General features: G+C 54.8%; 2 protein-coding genes across 10 annotated transcripts in view; both read left to right on the forward strand.

Moving 5' to 3' along the window:
* Positions 1-7,611, forward strand: part of GARNL3 (GTPase activating Rap/RanGAP domain like 3) — a 150,043-nt gene extending 142,432 nt beyond the window's left edge. For all 7 annotated transcript variants that reach the window (XM_078436467.1, XM_078436465.1, XM_078436464.1 and 4 more), the window contains 5 exons: positions 487-605; positions 2,859-2,997; positions 3,792-4,007; positions 5,528-5,654; positions 7,146-7,611. In XM_078436467.1, coding sequence (XP_078292593.1) covers positions 487-605; positions 2,859-2,997; positions 3,792-4,007; positions 5,528-5,654; positions 7,146-7,323 — 779 coding nt within the window. In that variant the 3' untranslated portion in view covers positions 7,324-7,611. The remainder of the gene's footprint in view (positions 1-486; positions 606-2,858; positions 2,998-3,791; positions 4,008-5,527; positions 5,655-7,145) is intronic.
* A 3,112-nt stretch (positions 7,612-10,723) lies between these two features.
* On the forward strand, positions 10,724-19,353 carry SLC2A8 (solute carrier family 2 member 8). Of its 3 annotated transcripts, XM_060608621.3 has the most exons (10): positions 10,724-10,856; positions 10,954-11,116; positions 11,395-11,601; positions 13,005-13,104; positions 14,514-14,713; positions 15,419-15,562; positions 15,662-15,770; positions 16,452-16,625; positions 17,024-17,169; positions 18,736-19,353. In XM_060608621.3, the coding sequence occupies exons 1-10, from the start codon at positions 10,801-10,803 to the stop codon at positions 18,871-18,873; spliced, it is 1,437 nt and encodes a 478-aa protein (XP_060464604.3). In that variant the 5' UTR covers positions 10,724-10,800; the 3' UTR covers positions 18,874-19,353. The 3 variants fall into 3 exon arrangements, with proteins under 3 accessions (XP_060464604.3, XP_060464607.2, XP_060464605.3); XM_060608624.2 differs by lacking the exon at positions 17,024-17,169; XM_060608622.3 differs by lacking the exon at positions 10,954-11,116 and having other exon boundaries at positions 10,749-10,856.
* The last annotated feature ends 437 nt before the right edge of the window (positions 19,354-19,790 follow it).

Genomic DNA, 19,790 nt, shown 5'->3' on the forward strand with positions numbered 1-19,790 from the left:
ACCCCATTGACTCCGAAGTACCCTGTGAGGGACAGTGAGGACATGGCCCCTGCTCGGGCATACGTGACTGGAGGAGCACGGAGGAGGAAACAAGTGACAGAGCAGGAAGAGCCACTGAAGGCCAGGGTTCCGGGCAGAACAGGACGGACCGGAGGAGAGGGCCGCGCTGTAGTCTGGACAAGGAGGGGGACTGTCTGTCGGGACTTGGGCCGGTGAGCCTCCAGGAGACCGGCCTGTGAGACCACAGTAGAGACGAGGACAAGGAGAAATGGAGACCACGCACGGCTGCTTCAAGCGGAAGCCTGCCAGCTAGGGGGAGGCTGCCTCAGGAATGAGGCGCTCGTAGAAGCGGGGGGTGGGGGGGGTGGGACATGCCCGGGGAGGAGGGAGAGAAGCAGCCAGAGGAACGGGGGAGACGGGAGCGTCCGGGGCGGCGAGGGCCCCAAGCCGGCGGGCTGGGGGCTGACGCGCCCCATTGCCTTGCAGTCTGCGCCTTCCCGTACCTCCTGGCCTTCACCACCGACTCCATGGAGATCCGCCTGGTGGTGAACGGGAACCTCGTCCACACGGCCGTCGTGCCGCAGCTGCAGCTTGTGGCCTCCAGGGTGAGTCACTTGTCTGAGGGTCTTTGGGAGCCCGAGCAGCCGAGCTCCAGGAGGGCACGGACGCCGTCTCATCGGGTCAGGCCCCCGTGTGCCCGAGCGCCGGCGGCAGCGAAAACGCAGGAGACAGACCGCCGTCGGGTTTTCCCGTGTGGCCCCCTCGGGCCTCGGAGCGCCCCTTCTTGGTTTTGTTAGAGTGTCACCCGGTGCTGGTAGCAGTTGGGAAGCTGTCGGCTGAAGAGAGGAGTATGTAGTCAGACGGGGTTGGATCAGGGGTCCCCACTGCACTGAGGAACAGCCCAAATCTAGAAAAGAACGAGCTCAGAGGGTCACTTTCTTCCTCTGCTGCTTTCCATCCTTAGCTTGATTTTGTGTCCCATGAAATGTGGCTAATCGACTAACCCACATCTAGCAAGAGAGTTTGAGCAAAACCAAGGGACACCAGAACAAAGATGACTTTGTAAGGTGCCTTCTGTCGCTGGCACACAACCCGGGCGGTCTCATCCCAGCCCCTCCCTTGTCAGCCCCACACAGTCTGCCCTGGCCTTGCCAGGCCCGGATGGTCCCCCTGCCAGGCCCGCACGGTCCTCCTGCCCAGGCCCGTGGCGCGTTCTCCATCCCGACGTGCATCACGCATCCCCTTATGTGGGTGGGCCACTCCTTGTCTGTCTGTCTCCCCTACAAGGCTGACAGTTCCACAAGTCAGGGACTGGCTATCTTACTAACACAGCGCCAGTGTTGTGCTGCTAAAGGTTTCATTGCCAGCCCTCCAGGATGTGTGTGTGTGTGTGTGTGTGTGTGTGTGTGTGTGTGTGTGTACACATACATATATATGTACCTCAGTTGGCTATAAATTTTACCAATGGAAAAATTAAAATAGCTTATGATTTACAAATAATATCATGGACGGTGCTTTTTATCTTAAAATCTGTTTAGCCAGTTGGCACTCACAAGTCCGTTCGCTCATTTTTGCTAATTCTTGTAACCCACAGCCAACCTATGGCTGCGGGTCAACCCTGATTTTACACCTGGGAGTTCTATGTCAGTACGTCAATTCTTCTTCCAATAAGCTTGTTGCCATTAAATCTGATTTGTGATCTGCCGTCACTCTGTTTCTCACTCTGGTACAAATCGGTCACTAAACCAAAACTTCTTCCAATATCAGCAGTGGACTCGACACGCATCTACTTTATCCTCACCATCAGAAATTCTGTCCATCACACCGAGCCTAGACGGTCAACAAAGCAACACATCGATCTCTGATTTGTAATGTTTGCCAATTTCCATGGTGTAAATAGTCCCACCGTTAGGATGTGCAGCTTCCAGCGTGAACCCGCTGAACTCAGGGTCGGGAAGCCACGTGCTATTTGCAGTATTTTCACCACGCAGATGCTATTGATGTCAGTAGCCTCAAGAGCATAGATAATGGTGAATGTAGCCATCAAGTTAGGAAAGGTCGAATTTTGACATTTAGTACCTTCATTTTTATTTTTATTATTATTTTTTTAGAGTTTATTTATTTTGAGAGAGTGCATGTGTGTGCTCGGGGGAGGGGAGAGAGAAAGAATCCCAAGCAGGCTCTGCGATGTCAGCACAGAGCCCGATACCGGACCCGATCGCGTGAACCGTGAGATCGTGACCTGAGCCAAAACCGAGAGTCAGATGCTTAACCGACTGAGCCACCCGGGCGCCCCGGTACCTTTGTTTTTCATGTAATGTATTTATGCTGAATAATGGCCGTGTTTAGCTTGCAAACTCCCCGTACAGGCGCTCACGGGTCAGTTGGAGGCTGGCCTCAGCACACCACCGCTGTTACCACCAAAGCCCGCACGTCGTGGGTGTGCGCGAGTGTCGGCCGGACCCGTGAATGAACGGCCCGTTTCCCCATCTGTACGTTGACCCGACTGAATCCAAAATCCTTTCCAGGCCTAACTCTGGGGGTGCCCGAGGTTCCCGTTGGGCCAGCGTGCACTAGGTGTGTGTCTGCAGAAGAAACGTGGGAAACAGCCTCATCTCTGTTGTCATTCAACAAACGGATAAGGGGAAATGCCGGGAAGCTGAATGCTCAGGAAAGGTCTGGGGCGACGGTGCAGGACTTTGGCTCTGGAAGTCCCCTGCCCAGGCATGTCACTGCACCGCAGGCCCCGAGGACGTAGCAGCGGAGCCGAGGAACCGTTGCGGGCTCTGCCGTGACGACAGGAGGGTCATGGGTACGGGGAGCCAGGCAGCTCCATAATGCTTTCTCTTTTATTCTAGTCGGATATATACTTCACAGCAGCCGCTGCCGTGAATGAGGTCTCGTCCGGAGGCAGCTCCAAGGGGGCCAGTGCCCACAATTCTCCTCAGACACCCCCGGGCCGAGAGACTCCAGTGTTTCCTTCTTCCCTGGGGGAAGGTGAAGTCCAATGTTTACTGTCTTATTAATAGATATTTTTGATCCAATCTGATTTCTCCAGCTCATTCTCGAATAGCGACATCCGATTCCTGCCTAACAGAGTCGCTGTTGAACACTGTAAAAAATACAACACCTCGCATTCTGAATGCTTTGGTTGCATTCTTAAGAAAGCTGGTAATAACAAGCCAAAAAGTCCCATGAAAATAACTGTTTCAGTGGGGAGGAGGGTGTTGAGGGCTGGAGGTCCCAACTTGCCACAGCAAAGGTGTTTTTCCTTGGGGGATGTTAACGATACGGTAGGTTTTTATGGCCTAAAGGATAGAGCCCTGAAACCTGCTGAGCACACCCAGCTCTCGCTCCATCTGGCTTTGCTCACGAATCCCAGAGGCCCTTGCCGTGGTTACCGCTTCGCTCTGAGCGCCGCGCTTTTCCCGACTGCTCACCGCATCAGTCGTTACCTCTCCTGTCCCCGAGAAGCTCGGGGCTCCCCAAACAGGCAGCCAGTGCTGCTGAGTGTGCTGCAGCCGTCTGCCCTCCCGTCTGCTCTTCTCTCCTGGGCAAGCGGAGCCCGTAGCGGGTGCATTTTAGCCCACGTACCTGGGAAAACCATGCCCTTAAAAGCCGAGGCCGTCAGGCTCCATCACTCCGTTGCCCCTAACGAGGCCTGGGAGATCAGCACGTGGCATAATTTCTTCCTTCATGCCAACTGGGTTGAGGCACCAGAAGTCACCCCTTTTGTAAACAGTGCAGACTTTTCTTAAAGTTCTCATGTTCTTTTCCAAATCCTATTTCAGGTGAAACTCAGTCCAAAAATCTGTACAAGATCCCACTCAGAAACCTTGTGGGCAGAAGCATCGAACGACCTCTGAAGTCGCCTTTGGTCTCCAAGGCCGTCACCCCGCCCACGTCCATCGGCCTCGGCATCGCTGCCATCCCGGTCACTCACTCCCTGTCCCTGTCCCGCATGGAGATTAAAGAAATAGCGAGCAGGACCCGCAGGGAGCTGCTGGGTAACGATGTGCCGGTTTTGTGTTTTCACTGTTCGTAAATAGACCAGCTGGTTTCATCTTTGGATACTAATCATCCTCAAAGAGCATGAGTTAAAAAAGAAACTTTCCCTTTAGTAAAGGAGTCATAAATACATTACAGTGCAGCCACACCAAGGAATACTGTACAGTTATCTCATGGACACGATGTGTCCGTCTGCATTTATTGGTGTGGGAGGCCACCCAAACCATGCCAAGGGCAGCAAAGGGAGTTTGCGAAACAGTATACCTAGTCTGACACCATTTTTTAAGATAGAAGTATCCGTATATGTCTGATTTTCTAGAAAGCGTCTAGAAGGATTTATAATGTGCATTTCTCAGATAACATATTTGTGTATTTGGAAGTTTAAATTTACCATGTTTTTTTCTAATTTTTTTCAATGCTTATTTTTGAGAGAGAGAGAGAGAGAGAGAGACAGAGCATGAGTGGGGGAGGGGGAGAGAGAGAGGGAGACCCAGAATCCAAAGCAGGCTCCAGGCTCCGAGCTGTCGGCACAGAGCCTGCCGCGGGGCTTAAACTCGAGAACCGTGAGATCATGACCTGAGCCAAAGTCAGATGCTTAACCGACTGAGCCACCCAGGCGCCCCTAAATTTACCATGCTTTTTTTTTTTTTTTTTTTTTACTATTTGTGGTGCAGTTCAGTTACTGCTTTTTGAAGCCCATAGACCATGGGGGCAGGTCTGTGGGGATGGCACAGACATGAGGTATTGGGTACGCCCTTCTCTTTCACTGTTACCAAGATGGGAGGCCGGACCAGAGAAGCACAAATCACCGTGAGAGTTGTGCAGAGGCTAGACTGCCATAAACACGTTTGTTCCCAATTATGAAAACAAAGTGAGGAAAAATGGAAACGATGTGCTAAACCAGTAAGAACCGGTTTGAAACTTAACTGGGACCTGCACGCCCTAAAACTGCAAGGACGGTTCACCTTGGCACATCGCCGCCTTGCCGTCCTGTTTCCTGAGAGCAGGGGCGGGGATGCAGGCCACCTGACAGGGCAGGCTTTGTGGGTCAATTTGAGAAGTGGGTGCCTTCCACTGTGCTTTTAAAGTGTGCATGTTGCTATTTTAACCCACTATTCCCTACAAAAGCTTGATCTGCCAGCCGCTGTTTTATAAACCACCGTGCTTTTCTGAAATTGAGCCTCAGAATTGTAGAATTCTAGTTTGCAGTGGTAGGATTGTACATTTTCTCTCCTTTTTAAGACCCTCCTGAGTCCCTCACTTTCCTTTCTTTCTTTGTTTTTCTCTTTCTTTCTGTACATATATTCTTTATGATCAGGAAAAAAAAAAAAACCTTCCACCAACAAGAAAACCAATTACTTTAAAATATATACTTTATCATAAAGCCCTTCCTGCCTCTATCCCAATAATGGACCAATATCCAACCACCAACAGCAACAACAACAAAAAGGCACTTTCTGTCTCCATGACAGCCCTGTGGGAATAACGCTCTGAACTGTGCTTCTCCCCCGTAATCCAGGCCTGTCTGATGAAGGTGGACCCAAGTCAGAAGGAGCGCCAAAGCCCAAATCAAAAGCCCGGAAGCAATTAGAAGAAAGCCAAGGAGGCCCCAAGCCAGGGACAGCGAGATCAACTAGCAGCGACAGGTATAGGAGGAGGCCGTCCCCAGCTGTCCCTGCTCAGGGTAGTGGCCCTTTCTGCTGACTGATGATGCCATTAGGCAGATGGTCAGCATCCAGCTCCTCTCTGAGGACCCCCGGCTGGCCCAGGGAGGGACCCATGCAAATGAACATCCTCACAATTCAACAAATAAAAATACATTATGAGAATTTTTATTTTTTTTTTATTTATTTTTTATTTTTTTTGCTCACCAGCTCACCAGACAGAGATTTTTTTAAACCAAAATGCTCAGTGGGAGTGACAGAAAATAGGCCCTCTCCAGTGCTTCTGGTGGGAATAGAAACGGGTACAGCCTTTCTGGATGGCAGTTCCGCATCCCATGTCAGTGAACATTTGTTGAGTCCCACTAATTTGTCCCCTGAGAGCCTCTGTGTCCCTCAAGCAATCCTGTGTGCTCCTGTATGGAAAGTAAGGGGGCACATGTCCAGACTCCATTAATCCATTCAACACACATTCTTAGAGCACCTGACACTGAGCTGGGTGTTAGGGATATGAAGGTCACTCTTGGGGGTCCACAGGCCCAGGGAGGGAGGAAGTCCAACAAGAACATTCCAGAAATTACAGCATTCTGGGCTCGCAAGGTGATGGAGAGGAATCAGGAGTGCCAGCTGCCCCACACCTGGGGCAGGGAGGGTCTCAAACACCAGGAAAGGCTGCGCCAGGTCTCATAGACACAGGAAGCATTAGCCTGGCCAAGAGGGGGCAGCACTCACAGATGCTTTAATCTAACAAACTGAGCCCCTACCTGCGTGACAAGTCCAACTTTCATGGACCACACCTTCTGGTGTGAAATTGGGGTGGGTGGGTAGGGTTCAAGAGGGCTTCTCTGAGGAAGTAGCATCGAGCCAAGCGTTGACTGAATTAGAAGGAATGAGGGGAACGGCAGGGGCAAAGGCCCTGAGGCAGACACAACATGGCCCGCTCAGTGGCCAAAGTCTCGGCGGGGGCTTTTATAGGCTAAATGAGGACTTGTTGAATGAACAAACTCACTGAATTTGGTCAAATTGGTTTTGCAGCTATCGAGAGGGGATGGGGTTGGGTTGGGAGGAGGCAGAAGGGTCAGCAGGGCCAGATCCTGTGGTCTGTGGTCCCGTGGGTAGAAGTTTGAGCCTTATCTTCAGGCCGCGGGGAGCCCCAGGAGGGTTTTAGGCAGAGAGTGACACTATCCAGATTCGCCCTTTAGAAAGGTAAAAAGCACCTCACAAACACCGCCTATGTGTCACCACTGGCCTTTAAAACTCCCAACAGCCCATGAAGTATGGCTGGCTGACTGCAGACCCCAACCTCTGCGGGGGTGACTCCTGCATGTCCCAGCTTTCCCTGTAAGGGGGTGGGGGGCAGGGGAGGGAAGGGGAGAGGCAGGCTTATGAGCTCAAAGGAGCAGGAAACTGCCTGACAGAAGAGGCCCCGGTCACTAGTGCTCTCCAGGGATCCTTTATGTGACTTTTCTCTTCCAGGATCACATCGGGCTCCTTGGAAAGTCCGTCTGCTCCAGAAGCCAACCCCGAGGGGCGCTACTACTCGACGGGCTCCGAACAGGACCCTGTGGTGGACAGAGAAGGCAGCCCGGTGTGGGGCAGGAGCCCCTTCCAGCTCACAGCTTCCTCGGACGAAGACATTATCGACCTGAAGTGATGGGTCGGGACTGAGTTTCCCATCTTTAGTTTTCTTATGGAGGTTTATACTCTTCAACCAGTTCTGACAGCGTTTCTCGACAAAATGTGGCTTTTAGCCCACCCATGATCTACTGGACCAAACCTTCTGCACACCTGGCCGGTTTGGGTCTCTCCAATGTCCGGTGCCATCTTTCTTGACCTTTGTTTCTTTCTGTTTGGGAACCATCAGTCCCCTTGTAATAAAGGTGGTAGATTTCATCGAGGTTTTAGATTGAAACTTTGAATAAATCAAAAATGTTCATTCTTATGTACTGCAACCTTCTCATATTTTATATACTTAGATGGAAAAATTATTTTTTCATTATGGTTTTAATTTATGTCACATAATGTGTTTCTTTTATAAAGAAGAGCCATTGCTTTTAAAACCTATTATAAATAAGTTTTCTCTCTGCACCTTTGGCCCCTGTTGCTGTTTCGGGTCACAGTGATTGGCACCAGCTGCGTCCCCACCTATAGACTTTTGAGAAAGGCTGAATGGTTAGTTCTTAGAAGTTCCTGCTTCCTCCTTGTGTCTCACAAAGAATACCAGGGGTGGGAGCTCGTTAAGAGTCTTAAGATGATTTTGTTTGGTTTCGCTGTTGCTCTGAAATCATATAGCCAGGCAACAGTCACTCCTTGTCATCAAAATTACTCTCAGATCCCCTCCTCACGTTTCACGTGAATCAAGTGATCGTCCTCCCTCTTGTCCTTACCTGCCTTCTGTGGCCCCCCTCCTCAAAGTGAGAAGAAAATGCAGGCTTGACCAAGAGCAAATGAAACCGTGAAAGCTCAGCCTCTAACCGCGGGGAGATCAAAGGGGGAAACCTAGTTTCACTGACGCTGCAAACATTTTCATCTGTATGAAGAAGGTAATTCACCTCCTCGCTTGAGTCTGACAGATCCCGTCGTATTAGCTCTCTTCTTGCCTATATCACCCACCAAAAGACACGTGAAGTCATTCTCCCATTAGAGCATCTCTGAGGGTTTTTCTGCAGGCCTTCCCTGGAAGAGCAGAGAGCTGTGTTTGACCTGACCTTGATCTGACAGACTTTACAGAAGTTTGGGTCCTATCTTCTTGTGGGCCTTGCACCCTGTCTGTCTGTTGCACCACAGTGGTCTTTGTGCAAGAGACGGCTCAACATGGTGGACTCGGCGAAGGCTGTGTGGTTCCCTTCAGCAGATGGCAAGAGGTGAGAATAACGCAGACGGTGCTTCCTGGATATAGCCAGGTTATCTCTCGGGGTAGCGGCTGGCCCGTTCTTCATCTTTGTTTTGTTATGCCCTTTTGTACCTCGTGGTCCACTCGTGCTGTGTCTCAACCTCATGAAAAGTTTTGTGAGTTAGGTTTCACTATTATTGCTTGTCAAATGAGTAAACAGGCTCAGGAGGGGGCAGTGATATGAAACTGGTGAGTTCTCTGACCCCAGGGCTATGCTCACTCTCCCATCCACCATACAGAGTCAGTCTGAGTGCCTTGTGTCCATTGGATCTGGCTGGTGTTTTTCATGTTAAACTAATGTGTAAGCTTTCCGAGCTTGTCTATGTGTTCTTTCTGTCATCTTTTTGCCTGAAGTTTCTTGCTTCTCGGCCGGGAACAGAAAAGCCGAGGGTGATTTAGAACATTCTTCCAAAGAGATTGGCAGCGTCAGAACCGCCCCAAGATTTGCCAGGAGTCACGGATCCAAGGAGCGAATACAGAAAGGGCAAGAAAGAGGTTGAGCCTACAAATCAGATCGATGGGGCTTCGCTTATAAAAGGGGGGGGAGGGCGGCTGCTCTGGCAGCAATATCTGCTTCCAGAGGCCACGAAGTGAATGCTGCACACGGGAAGGGAGACCACCGACCAGAGGGCAGGAGGAGGTTTGGAGGGGCCTGTGGCTCAGAGGGCTGTGCTAGCTGGGCTCACTGGAGTGTCCTGTCCACGTAAGCCTCTCTGCACACCCCACTGGCTGAGTTACGGAGTACACCGTTTGCCATGGGGTTTCAGGTATTCATCCACTCTGCAAGCACCCAGGGCCCACTCACTGGAGGAGGAGGTCATACCACTGAGGGAGGGAGGGAAGTAAACAAGTGATCGCAAAGCAGTGATAAGAGCTGAGAGAATTTATAACTTGAGCACAAGATGCTGTGGAAGCATAGAGGGGCGGGTGCCTGTCTTCAAAGATAGTACAATCAGGTGGCTGCACTGGGTCAAACAACTTTCATAGTCATACTGGCTAGCATTTGAGTGCTTCACGTGTGCTTGGTCTTTTATGTGCATTGCCTCTGCTCAAAATCTTCCCAGAAGGTGGATATTGTCATCCCCACTTACAGATGAGTTAACAGAGGCCCAGAGAGGGATTAGAAGCCAAACCTCTTACTCTCATAGCCCTGGTTCTTGCAAGAATTACACAGCACTGCACCTCAGCTGCCCCATACAGAGTGTGCATTTGCCAGGTACACATGGCAAGATTCTTCAGAGCCCTGACATCGTACCTCCAGCAGTGACTTGGGTGCGTATGCGAAGAGGTTAGCTGTTAACATCGGCAAGAGACTGGAAGATGGCAGGTGGTAAGATGAAGATTCAAGAGTTAAGATGACCTATGGAGTGAATGTAACTTAACCGGGAGCCTGAGGCTCACCATTTAAGCCCAGATCAGTCGCATAACCGAGGACCGTGCCCAACACAGGTCCTTAGCACCTGGAGGTCCTAGTGGTTGTTGGCTGGTAGCCGTCAGCAATCTGGGGGCCCCGAGTAGTGACCCTCCACAGGGGTGGATTGCAGCGCGCAGGGCCATGCCTCTGCCCCCAGCAGCCCAGCTTCCAAAAGGAAAGAGGCCCAAGACAGTCGTTTGAAGACATTCCTCCCTGCGGTTCCAGTGGGCTGATCTGGGCCGGGTGCCTCCAACCCAGGCCCCAGGGCAGCGGTCAACGCAGAGCAGGAACTGCAGAGCAGCCCAGGCAGCCTGCTCCCCAGAGTCGGGGCGGGAAGTCGGGTGCGCGACCTACCTGCTCCACCTTCGTCCTGCTGCTAGCCTCATTGGTTGAAGCTAGACTAAGAGGCGGCTCCAGGAGAAAATGTAATCCCCGCCTTCCACCTTCATTGGCCAGCTCAGCTTGAGTCAGCTTTCTGATCCCGCCTCTGGGTTCGCACCACACTCCTATTGGATGGTTATAGTCCGGGCCCAGATACAAACTCCGCCCCACCTAAACATTGGCGAGCTAGGTCCTGGGGGCGGTTCCAGTGAGCGACACCAACCGGCTCTTTTCTCCCATTGGTCGGCTTTGATTTGGGGGGTGGCTCCTAGCGCAGACGCTAACCCCGCCTTGCGTTCCCATTGGCCGTTCCCATCCGGCCCCTGAGCAGACCCTCCCCGCCCATTGGCCGGCTCTGCTGTGAGAGGCGGGTGCGTGCTGCACTCGCGGGACCCGTGACAGTTCAGGCAACAGAGCTGACCAAGCAGGCGTTGGGTGCAGACATGACGCCGGAGGACCAGGAGGAGACCCAGCCGCTCCTGGGGCCGCCCGGCGGCAGGTGAGCGCGTAGGGGGGCGACTCAGGCCCAGGGAGTGGCCTCGCCCCTTCTGCTGCGCCCAGGCCGGCGCCGCTCACCAACCGCCCTGTCCCCGCAGCGCCCCTCTCAGTCGCCGGGTCTTCCTCGCCGCCTTCGCCGCCGCCCTGGGCCCGCTCACCTTCGGCTTCGCGCTCGGCTACAGCTCCCCCGCCATCCCGAGCCTGCGGCGCGCCGCGGCCCAGGCCCTGCGCCTCGACGACGCCGCCGCCTCCTGGTTCGGGGTGAGGCCTCGGGCTCACCCTCCAGCCCGCCTGGGACCCTCTTCCTCCCGTCTCACGCGCAAGGGGACCCCGCCCTTACCTTGCTTTGGGCGGGCACTGAGACCCTCCTCCGGGTGCGTCCCTGCTCTCCTGCCAGGGGTCACCCTCCCCCGCGGACCGCCAGCCTGGGACCCCCATCCCCTTTTCGCTGAGGCTGCTGCTGGGGCTGGGATTGAGGGCGAGGTTGGGCTGAGGCTCCCTGGCGTCCCCTCTTCATCCTGCGGTCGCCTCGCCCTCAGGCCATCGTGACCCTGGGAGCCGCGGCGGGGGGCGTGCTGGGCGGCTGGCTCGTGGACCGCGCCGGGCGCAAGCTAAGCCTTCTGCTCTGCACCCTGCCCTTCGTGGTCGGCTTTGCAGTCATCACCGCGGCCCAGAACGTGTGGATGCTGCTCGGGGGCCGCCTCCTAACCGGCGTGGCCTGCGGTATTGCCTCGCTCGTAGCTCCGGTGAGTGTCCCCCAGCCTCGCGCCCTGGGACAGAAAAGGAGCGGACCTGGGAGCGTGCTTCTCCCTGGCTGCGGCCTCCTGGGTGCCTGGCACCGTTCCCCTTACCAGCTTTATCTTCCTTACCCCCGCAACGGGCCTTGGAAGGAGCCGCCGTTATCCTTGTTTACAGATGAAGTGAGCTTCAAAAACTGAAGTCCTTTGTCCAGCCACAACTAGTCAGTGGCAAAGCTACTTATTACTCGAACCCAGGACTGTGCCACTTCACCAGGCCTCTCTCTTGCTCTACAAATAAGATGCCATCTGTGGATGGTCACAGAAGCCTGCAGATCTTAGATCTCCCATTGTCATTCAGACCATTGAATACAGCTTAGGAAAATTCTCTTCTGGTTTGTCCTGGCAGCAAAGGCTGCTGGGCTCTGCTGCTCCCCTTCACTACTCAGGAGCTAGTCCTCCGGCTGCTGTATCTCTCCTCTCCCCATCTCCTGAGCCACCACTGTCCAGGCTGACAGTGCCTGCTCTGCCACTCACTGGGGCCGAGCACCTCTCTGTGCCTCAGTTTCCTCCCCTGTAAAGTGGGGCATTGCCTCCTGCACTGGTTGTGGGGACTGACCGAGACTCTGCATGTATAGCCCTGGAAGGCCTTGGACCCTGGCAGCTGGGATTGTAGGGTGACCGGGGAACTGCTGCTGGCTATGGGCTTGATCAACTACCCACACGTCAACCTGGTGACATTAAAAGTAGTGGCTGTGATGTGAGTCCTCCCTGGTCATCCTTTGCACCTGCCACTCCCTTTACCCGCATTTTCTGGGCAGCAGGCAGTAGTGGAGTTGGATTTCATGTTTTGGGTTTTGTTACTGGACAAAAACACACCCATCTTAGCCGTCGGCATAAGGTAATAGAATAACCTAGAAGTGTGGGCAAGACCTTTCTGGCCCCCGAGCCCAGAGAAAGCAGTAGCAGTCACTGGTAGCAACTGAGGCAGAGTTCTGGTTCCAAGGGCACTGCTCAGAGTGTGGTCCTTGGACCGGCAGCCTGGGTGTCATCTGAAGCAAGTTTGAAAGGCAGAATCTTGAGGCCCACCCTAGACCTACTGCATCAGAAGCTGTATTTATTGAGGCTAGTCATGCAATTAAATGAAAGTTTGAAAAACTCTGTGCCACCTCCCCACAAACACACACAGCAGCCACGTATATACCCTTAATCCCCTGTAAAACACCTGCTGCTGATCACTTGGAGACGTGGGGAGGTACGGGGAGGGCTTTGGCGACCTGGGACCTGCAACCAGAGGCCCACCTGGCTTGGAGCAGCCCCAACTGAGGTTCTCCTCAACTCTGAATAGCTGAGGCTCTTCAGTTTTAAGAACTCTTGGGCACCGAGTAAAGTTTTCTCTCCATTGCCACCAGGTGTATATCTCTGAAATCGCCTACCCTGCAGTGCGGGGGCTGCTCGGCTCCTGTGTGCAGCTGATGGTCGTCACAGGCATCCTCCTAGCCTACCTGGCAGGTATGGTTTTCATGGTATCTCTTTTGATCCCTGCTAATGGCTGGGTGGCCATTTTGAAGCTGTAGAAACTGAAGTTCATAGAGGTCAAGGGGCTTGCCCAAGGTCACACAGCCAGTGCCCAAGGTGCCAGGGTCCCAGATCACCTGCCTGAGCGCCTGGGATGTGTGGGTCTTGTGCCTAACTCCCAGGGAGGGTGGGAGAAGGTGATGTCCTCATCTTCCCAGGGCAGAAGCCCATTCCGAGGGTGTGGGGAGGGCTGACTGGTTGGGTCACTGTGCAGTAACAAATTAAGAATTTAAGGGGGTGGGGGGACACCCCAAAAACTCCAGCCCAGGAGTTTGGAGGGCCCAAGCCTGTCTCTCAGAAATATTAGTACTAGATTTGCAGCGTGAAGGAGGAGGGTCCCAGGGAACCCGAGGGTCAGAGCTGGGGTCAACATGAGGAAGCTTCTGGAGGCAGACATGTTTTCGCTAGAACTGGGGTAGAAAGAGGCTTCATACCTGATGGTTCCACATTAGGGGACACTTTCTGGCTCTGTCACACTGCCCCAGGGAGCCTCGCTTCCCCTGTCTTTAAGTGGAGATAACCCTACCTAGCCCAAGGCTGTTGAGGGACTAAATTAAGCGACACATGAAAAGTAGCAGGCCCCATGAGAACTGTCAAGGGATGGCCTTATACCCAGCGAGGAATGGGGGCTTCAGGAACCTGACTGGCAGTGGCAGGGCCCAGAGCCTGTGCCCTCTGGTTCTTCAGAGTGGACGACATGCTGGTGTGTGGTCATTCATTTTTACCCACTTAGCATCCAGACTCTAATTCAGAGTCCTACCAGCAGTCTGGCTGCTTTTGGGGACCCGCAATGTGCCAAAGCCCCTGCCAAATACAGACATTGACATTTGGGACAGACACATGGGTGTCAATATGCCTACAGAATTACCTCATCATCACCTGCACTTTGATTGATCAATTTCTGTGAATATTGATCCACTGGTGTTCAGGAAAAAAGTCTCTCCCACTCTGTCCCCCTTCCTCTCTAGAGGAGCCCACTTGCCTGCTTCTTGTGGCCTTCTAGAGTCTGTGCATGCATGACGACTATGCATATTTATTCTCCCACCCCTCCCTTTTAGACAAAACAAGTGCCTCATTCATTTTTGATTGCCACGTAAATATCCACTGAGCAGATGTAGCATAATGCGCCCACCAGCGTTGTTTACGCAATGTTTCTCAACAGATGGTAACAACAGTATTAGTAACAAACGCGAGCAAGGGCAGTAGCCACACAGAGGTCGTGAGGCCCCCACCCTTTAAGCTGAGTCCTGGGGGTTGGTGAGAGGGCAGGCGCTCCCTGATAAGGTGCAGGCTGGCCCACTCGGCACTGACATCTGAAACCGCCACCCCCTGCCCCCCACCAGGCTGGGTCCTGGAGTGGCGCTGGCTGGCTGTGCTGGGTTGTGTGCCCGCCTCCTTCATGCTGCTGCTCATGTGCTACATGCCCGAGACCCCACGCTTCTTGCTGACCCAGCACAAGCGCCAGGAAGCCATGGCCGCTATGCAGTTCCTGTGGGGCTCTGAGCAGACCTGGGAGGAGCCCCCTGTCGGGGCCGAACACCAGGTGAGGGGCTGGGATCCAGAGCCAGGGTGGGGAGGAAACAGTGAGGTATGGCCCCTTTGCAGCCAGGGGAGGCTAGCACAGCCTGTCCCCAAGGCTGTGCAGACACACACGGGGAGGAGAGGCACAAGTGGTGGCATTGTCCTATGTGTGAGCAAGCAAAGGCCTGCTGGAGCCCCACTACTTGGCTGGGCCTTAGCCTTGATCTTACTGTCCCAGGAAGAGAAAGGCCCAGTGGGTCAGAAGGAAACGCAGGCGCAACCTTGAGGAACTGGATTTTTAAATGGGATACTGGAGGGCAGCGGAGAAGACTGAGTCTCTGCCACTTACCTGCTGTCTGACCTTCCCATCCTTAAGCCTTCCTTTCTTCATCTGTAAGATGGGAGTCCTAGCATGTGCCTGGTGGTGCCAGGAGAGGCACTCAGCACAGGCCCAGGCCTGAGGCTGGTAGGATTCTGGAACCCCTGGCTATGTGCCCATGTAATCTCTTTGTAGTTCCCCCAGCAAATCAGGAAAGGGCATGGGGAGGTGAGGTCCTTACAAATGGAGAGGCTAAAGTGATGCGGAGACCTGTCTTGGACCCGAGGCCCAGATGATAAGAAGCTGAGCCTCACTCCCTCCACCAGGCGTTAGGACAAGGGCTCAAAGCCAGCAGGCCCCTCGGGAGGGGGTAGGGAGACGCACTGACACCGGCCTCTGTCTGAGCAGGGCTTCCGCCTGGCCCAGCTGAGGCTTCCTAGCATCTACAAGCCCTTCATCATCGGCGTTTCACTCATGGCCTTCCAGCAGCTGTCAGGGATCAATGCTGTCATGTTCTATGCAGAGACCATCTTTGAGGAGGCCAAGTTCAAGGTAAAGAGGCCTCCGCCCCGGCCTGCCTCATCCAGATGCTGTGTGGATGGGGCCTAGTCCTGGGGTCTTTGCCTGACCCGCCTCGGCCCATCTCCCCAGGAGAGCAGCCTAGCCTCGGTCATCGTGGGCATCATCCAGGTGCTGTTCACCGCCATGGCGGCCCTCATCATGGACAAAGCTGGGCGGAGGCTGCTCCTGACCTTGTCAGGTGAGGCCCGAGGGCAAGGGCTCGGTCCTTTGAAAATGGGGTGGCGCAGGCCAGGGTCCCCACCACAGACTGGAGGGTCTTTGCCAAGGCCACCACACTGAGACAGGAAAAGGCCAGCCAAGCACCCCTGAGAACAAGGCCGAGATCCATGGGAGCCCTTACTGAGTGCTTGCTCCAGACCAGGCCTGCACTAACAGACCCTTGCAGTGAGCCTCCAAGCAGGCGCCATCGGGGCCCCAGTTTACAATGAGGAAACTGAGGACCCAGCAGGAGAAGTGACTCAGAAGCTGGAGGTCTTTTGGGGCAAGTGACTTCACCCCTCTGAACCTCAGTTTTCCCTGTATGAAATGGGGGCGATGGGCCATTGTGAGGATCCAGAGATGATCTGCACAGGAGTGAAACCCATGCTGCTGTCACAGTTACCACTCCTGCTCCTCGGTCCAGGAAGGCACTGCCACCAGGAGCTTCTTGGAGTTGGCTCCGGTTCGAGGTCCAAGCTGGGGCCGGCCCGGGCTGGGTGCTGCCGATCTGGGCTCCTGGGTCCCACTCACCACCCTCTCAGAGAAACCCAGGCCGCATCACTGTGGCCACACTGCACTGAGACTCTAACCTGAGTGCCCCGTGCCCGGACCGCCGTCCGCTTCTCTCAGAGCCCTGCGCACTGCCCCCTTCCGCCTGCAGGTGTGATCATGGTGTTCAGCACCAGTGCCTTCGGCGCCTACTTCAAGCTGACCCAGGGCGGCCCCAGCAACTCCTCACACGTGGACCTCTCGACACCCATCTCCATGGAGCCCACCAGTGCCAGTGTGGGGTTGGCCTGGTTGGCAGTGGGCAGCATGTGCCTCTTCATCGCCGGTGAGAGGGGGCCCGTGGGGAGGTTGGGCGGGGGGCCTGTGGGGCCATTCCATCACTGCCGGGTTCTTGCGGCTCCCAGCCAGTCCAGGCCTCCCCATCCCACGGGTCCCCCGCCCCTGCGTTTATGGCTCTGACCAAGGCCCCGGGCACTGAGCTAAACCCTTCTCTGCCCCTTTCACTTACTCCCCAAACAGCCCTCCAAGCGGGCCCCGGCATGACCCCATTCTACAGAGAAAAGCCTGGTACTAAGAAGTAGAGGGACTGACCTGAGACATTGCTGCAGGAAAGCACAGAGCTGGGGGGCCCTGACTGGAAACTGCGAGGCTTTGGCCCAGGGGGTCTGTGGCCAGCCAAGGGGTCGGCCCTATGGGCTTCTGATGCCTGTCTTGCTCCCACAGGCTTCGCCGTGGGCTGGGGGCCCATCCCCTGGCTCCTCATGTCTGAGATCTTTCCTCTGCACGTCAAGGGCCTGGCCACAGGTGTGTGCGTCCTCACTAACTGGTTCATGGCCTTCCTGGTGACGAAAGAGTTCAGCAGCGTCATGGTAAGTGCAGGCCCTGAGGGTCTCCTCCTCACGTAGTCAGTGGGGAGCGCTTTTTAGAATCACCCTTACTGCAGAAGACTCAGGGCCAGTGGCTGAGGCCCCACCATCCTGGGACACCGGCCATCTTGGTCAGGGACGAAGGGAAGACAGATGGGCCAGGAAAAGTGCAGAACACAGGCTGTGACCACTCAGGAGCCTTCAGGCCATTCCGGCAGAAGGAAAGCAGGATACAGTTCCACCACTGGACAGTGGGGACATGGGCCAGGATCTAGGGCTGTGCGGGAAGAACTCTGGCTTTGGAGTTGACAAGCCTGGGCTCTAACCCCACCTCGGCCACTTCCCACTGTGTGGCCTGGGGTGTGCTGCTCACCTTCTCTAAACCAGCTTCCTTGGCTGAGGATGGAGGAGGGTGACAGCACCTTCCCCTCAGGGTTGTGGGAGCGTCAGTTCATGTTAAAACTTTGCTACTTTTGCACAGATGGACTGACACAGCCCTGGACCCTGCCACGGGGCTCGCCAGCTGATAGGGGAGGATGGTTCTGGAGCAGAGAGGCCACCTGTCCAGGCATTCATTCCCGTCCGCCCCCCCTCCCCCAGGTCTCCTGGTACATACCATGTCCAGGCCTGTTGGAGGAGCCAGAGACAGCAATGAACGCAGTGGACAGGGTGCCCTGTGGACGGATCGGGGTGGACGGGGTGGATGAGGTTGGGCTGGCAGCAGACAGCAGGAGGAGAACAAACCACTGGGAGGCTGGAGGGGTGGGGGGTGGGGGTGGGCAGGCCAGGAGAGGCATGGATGCCTGGGGTTGGCCTGGAGTCTCTGCAGGGCCTGGGTCTCAGGCGGGCTGCGCTGGGGAACACATCGGGAAGACCGGAGCAAAGTCTTAGCGGTGGAAATTACTCACTGGGAGCTGTGCGGAGGGACCAGCAACAAAGGAGGGGGGGCGGCGGTAAAGGACCTAACAGTGACCCAGGAGTGTACAGTGTCCCAGAGTTTGGCGGGGAGTGCTGGGTCACCGGGTCCCAGAGGGAAAGGAGCTGACAAGGGAGGGGCCTCTGGTCCTGGCACCTGGGAGGTCATCAGGTCTGTCCTGGGAGGGTGACCAGGCTCTGAGTGACGGGAAGTGCTCCCTCTTCCTTCCATGCCAGTGGGTCCTGAGTGTCCTCCGTGCTCACACTGCCCCAGTGCAGCCTGCTCCCTGTGGCACCAAGAAGAGACTCCTCTGGAGGGCAGGGAACTCAGGGGGCAGGGCCAAAGCACAGTGTAGAGAGTAGGTCTGGGGGCCCTGGAGGCAGACACCAGGGGTGGGAGCCCAGCTGTCACTTGACAGTGGGGGTCTGACCTTGGGGGAGGCGCTTCATGACAGTTTTGCCAGCTTCCCCAGCCACCCAACGTCCACACCTTGTATGGTGCTCGTTGCAGGTTTCCGGATGGCAGGGCCAGACCCTCCTCCACACCCCTGAGCCTGGGTGGGGGGGTGGGTGGAGGGGGCCAGGGCCTCAGCTCAGGGTCCATGCGGGCTCCTGACCTGTTGTGTCTACATGAGGCCCTTCCTCTCTTTCCAGGAGGTTCTCAGGCCTTACGGCGCCTTCTGGCTCGCCTCCGCCTTCTGCATCTTCAGTGTCCTTTTCACTCTGTCCTGTGTCCCTGAAACCAAAGGAAAGACTTTGGAGCAAATCACAGCCCATTTTGAGGGGCGATGACAACCCCTTCTCATGAGTGGCTGCCACTCCTAGCAGGGCCGGCTTTGGGCTTCAGAGGAGACGGAATCACCTGTGACTCCAAGCTGGGCCTCAGCCAGAGCCTGGAGCCCCTGCCTGTCCCCAGGGAGGTGGAATGCAGGACCACAGCCCCTTGGAGCCTTGTCCTCCGGGGTCCCTCCTTCCTACCCAGCTCTCTATGGCCCAGCGAACCATGGGTAAGAGGTTCCCGGCCCCGGGGTCCAATTCCCACCACCACTCTGCGACTCAGGAGGAGGGAACTCCTTGGAGGGGCTTTGCTGCCCCGTGGTCCATCGTCCACAGGCCATCTCCACCTTGCCACAAAAGCAACAGCAGAGGAGGGGGACTCTCGGCTCCTCGTTTTCTGGAGGAGATGCTTTTGGGTGGGGACCCCCTCTCACGTGGCTGCATTATCAGGAAGGAACTTTGTTTGCCAAATAAAGATTTGACTCAGAAAATCAGGCCGTGGCCTCTTTGTGTGAAATGCAGTTTGAGAAGGACGTTTTCCCATCCCTTCCATACACCAGGCCTCCCACGAACTGGGCCTCGCCACAAATATCTACTGATTTACTTCTTCTTGTGGTCAGCTGGGCTTACTCTTGGCACTTGGACATCATTTCTGGCTCTTTCATCCTTGGGCTCAGTCCCCTGGATCATTAGTTATCAAATCTTATTAACAACAACAACAACACCACATCTCTCCTTCTGGTGACTTTAATGGACCCACAAGTCTTTTACAAATTACTTTTATTATCCATTATAAAAGTAATACATGTTTATTGTAGGAAAATTGGAAAACACAGATTTAGTATAATGATTTTTATAGCAGTTAACCATCTGCTAGGCATTGCCCTCAGCACTTTACAAATATTAACTCATTTCTTTGGATAAGTGATACA

The sequence above is a fragment of the Panthera onca genome, chromosome D4 (genome assembly GCF_046562875.1).
Source record: "Panthera onca isolate mPanOnc1 chromosome D4, mPanOnc1 haplotype 2, whole genome shotgun sequence".
NCBI classification, from domain to species: Eukaryota; Metazoa; Chordata; class Mammalia; order Carnivora; family Felidae; genus Panthera; species Panthera onca.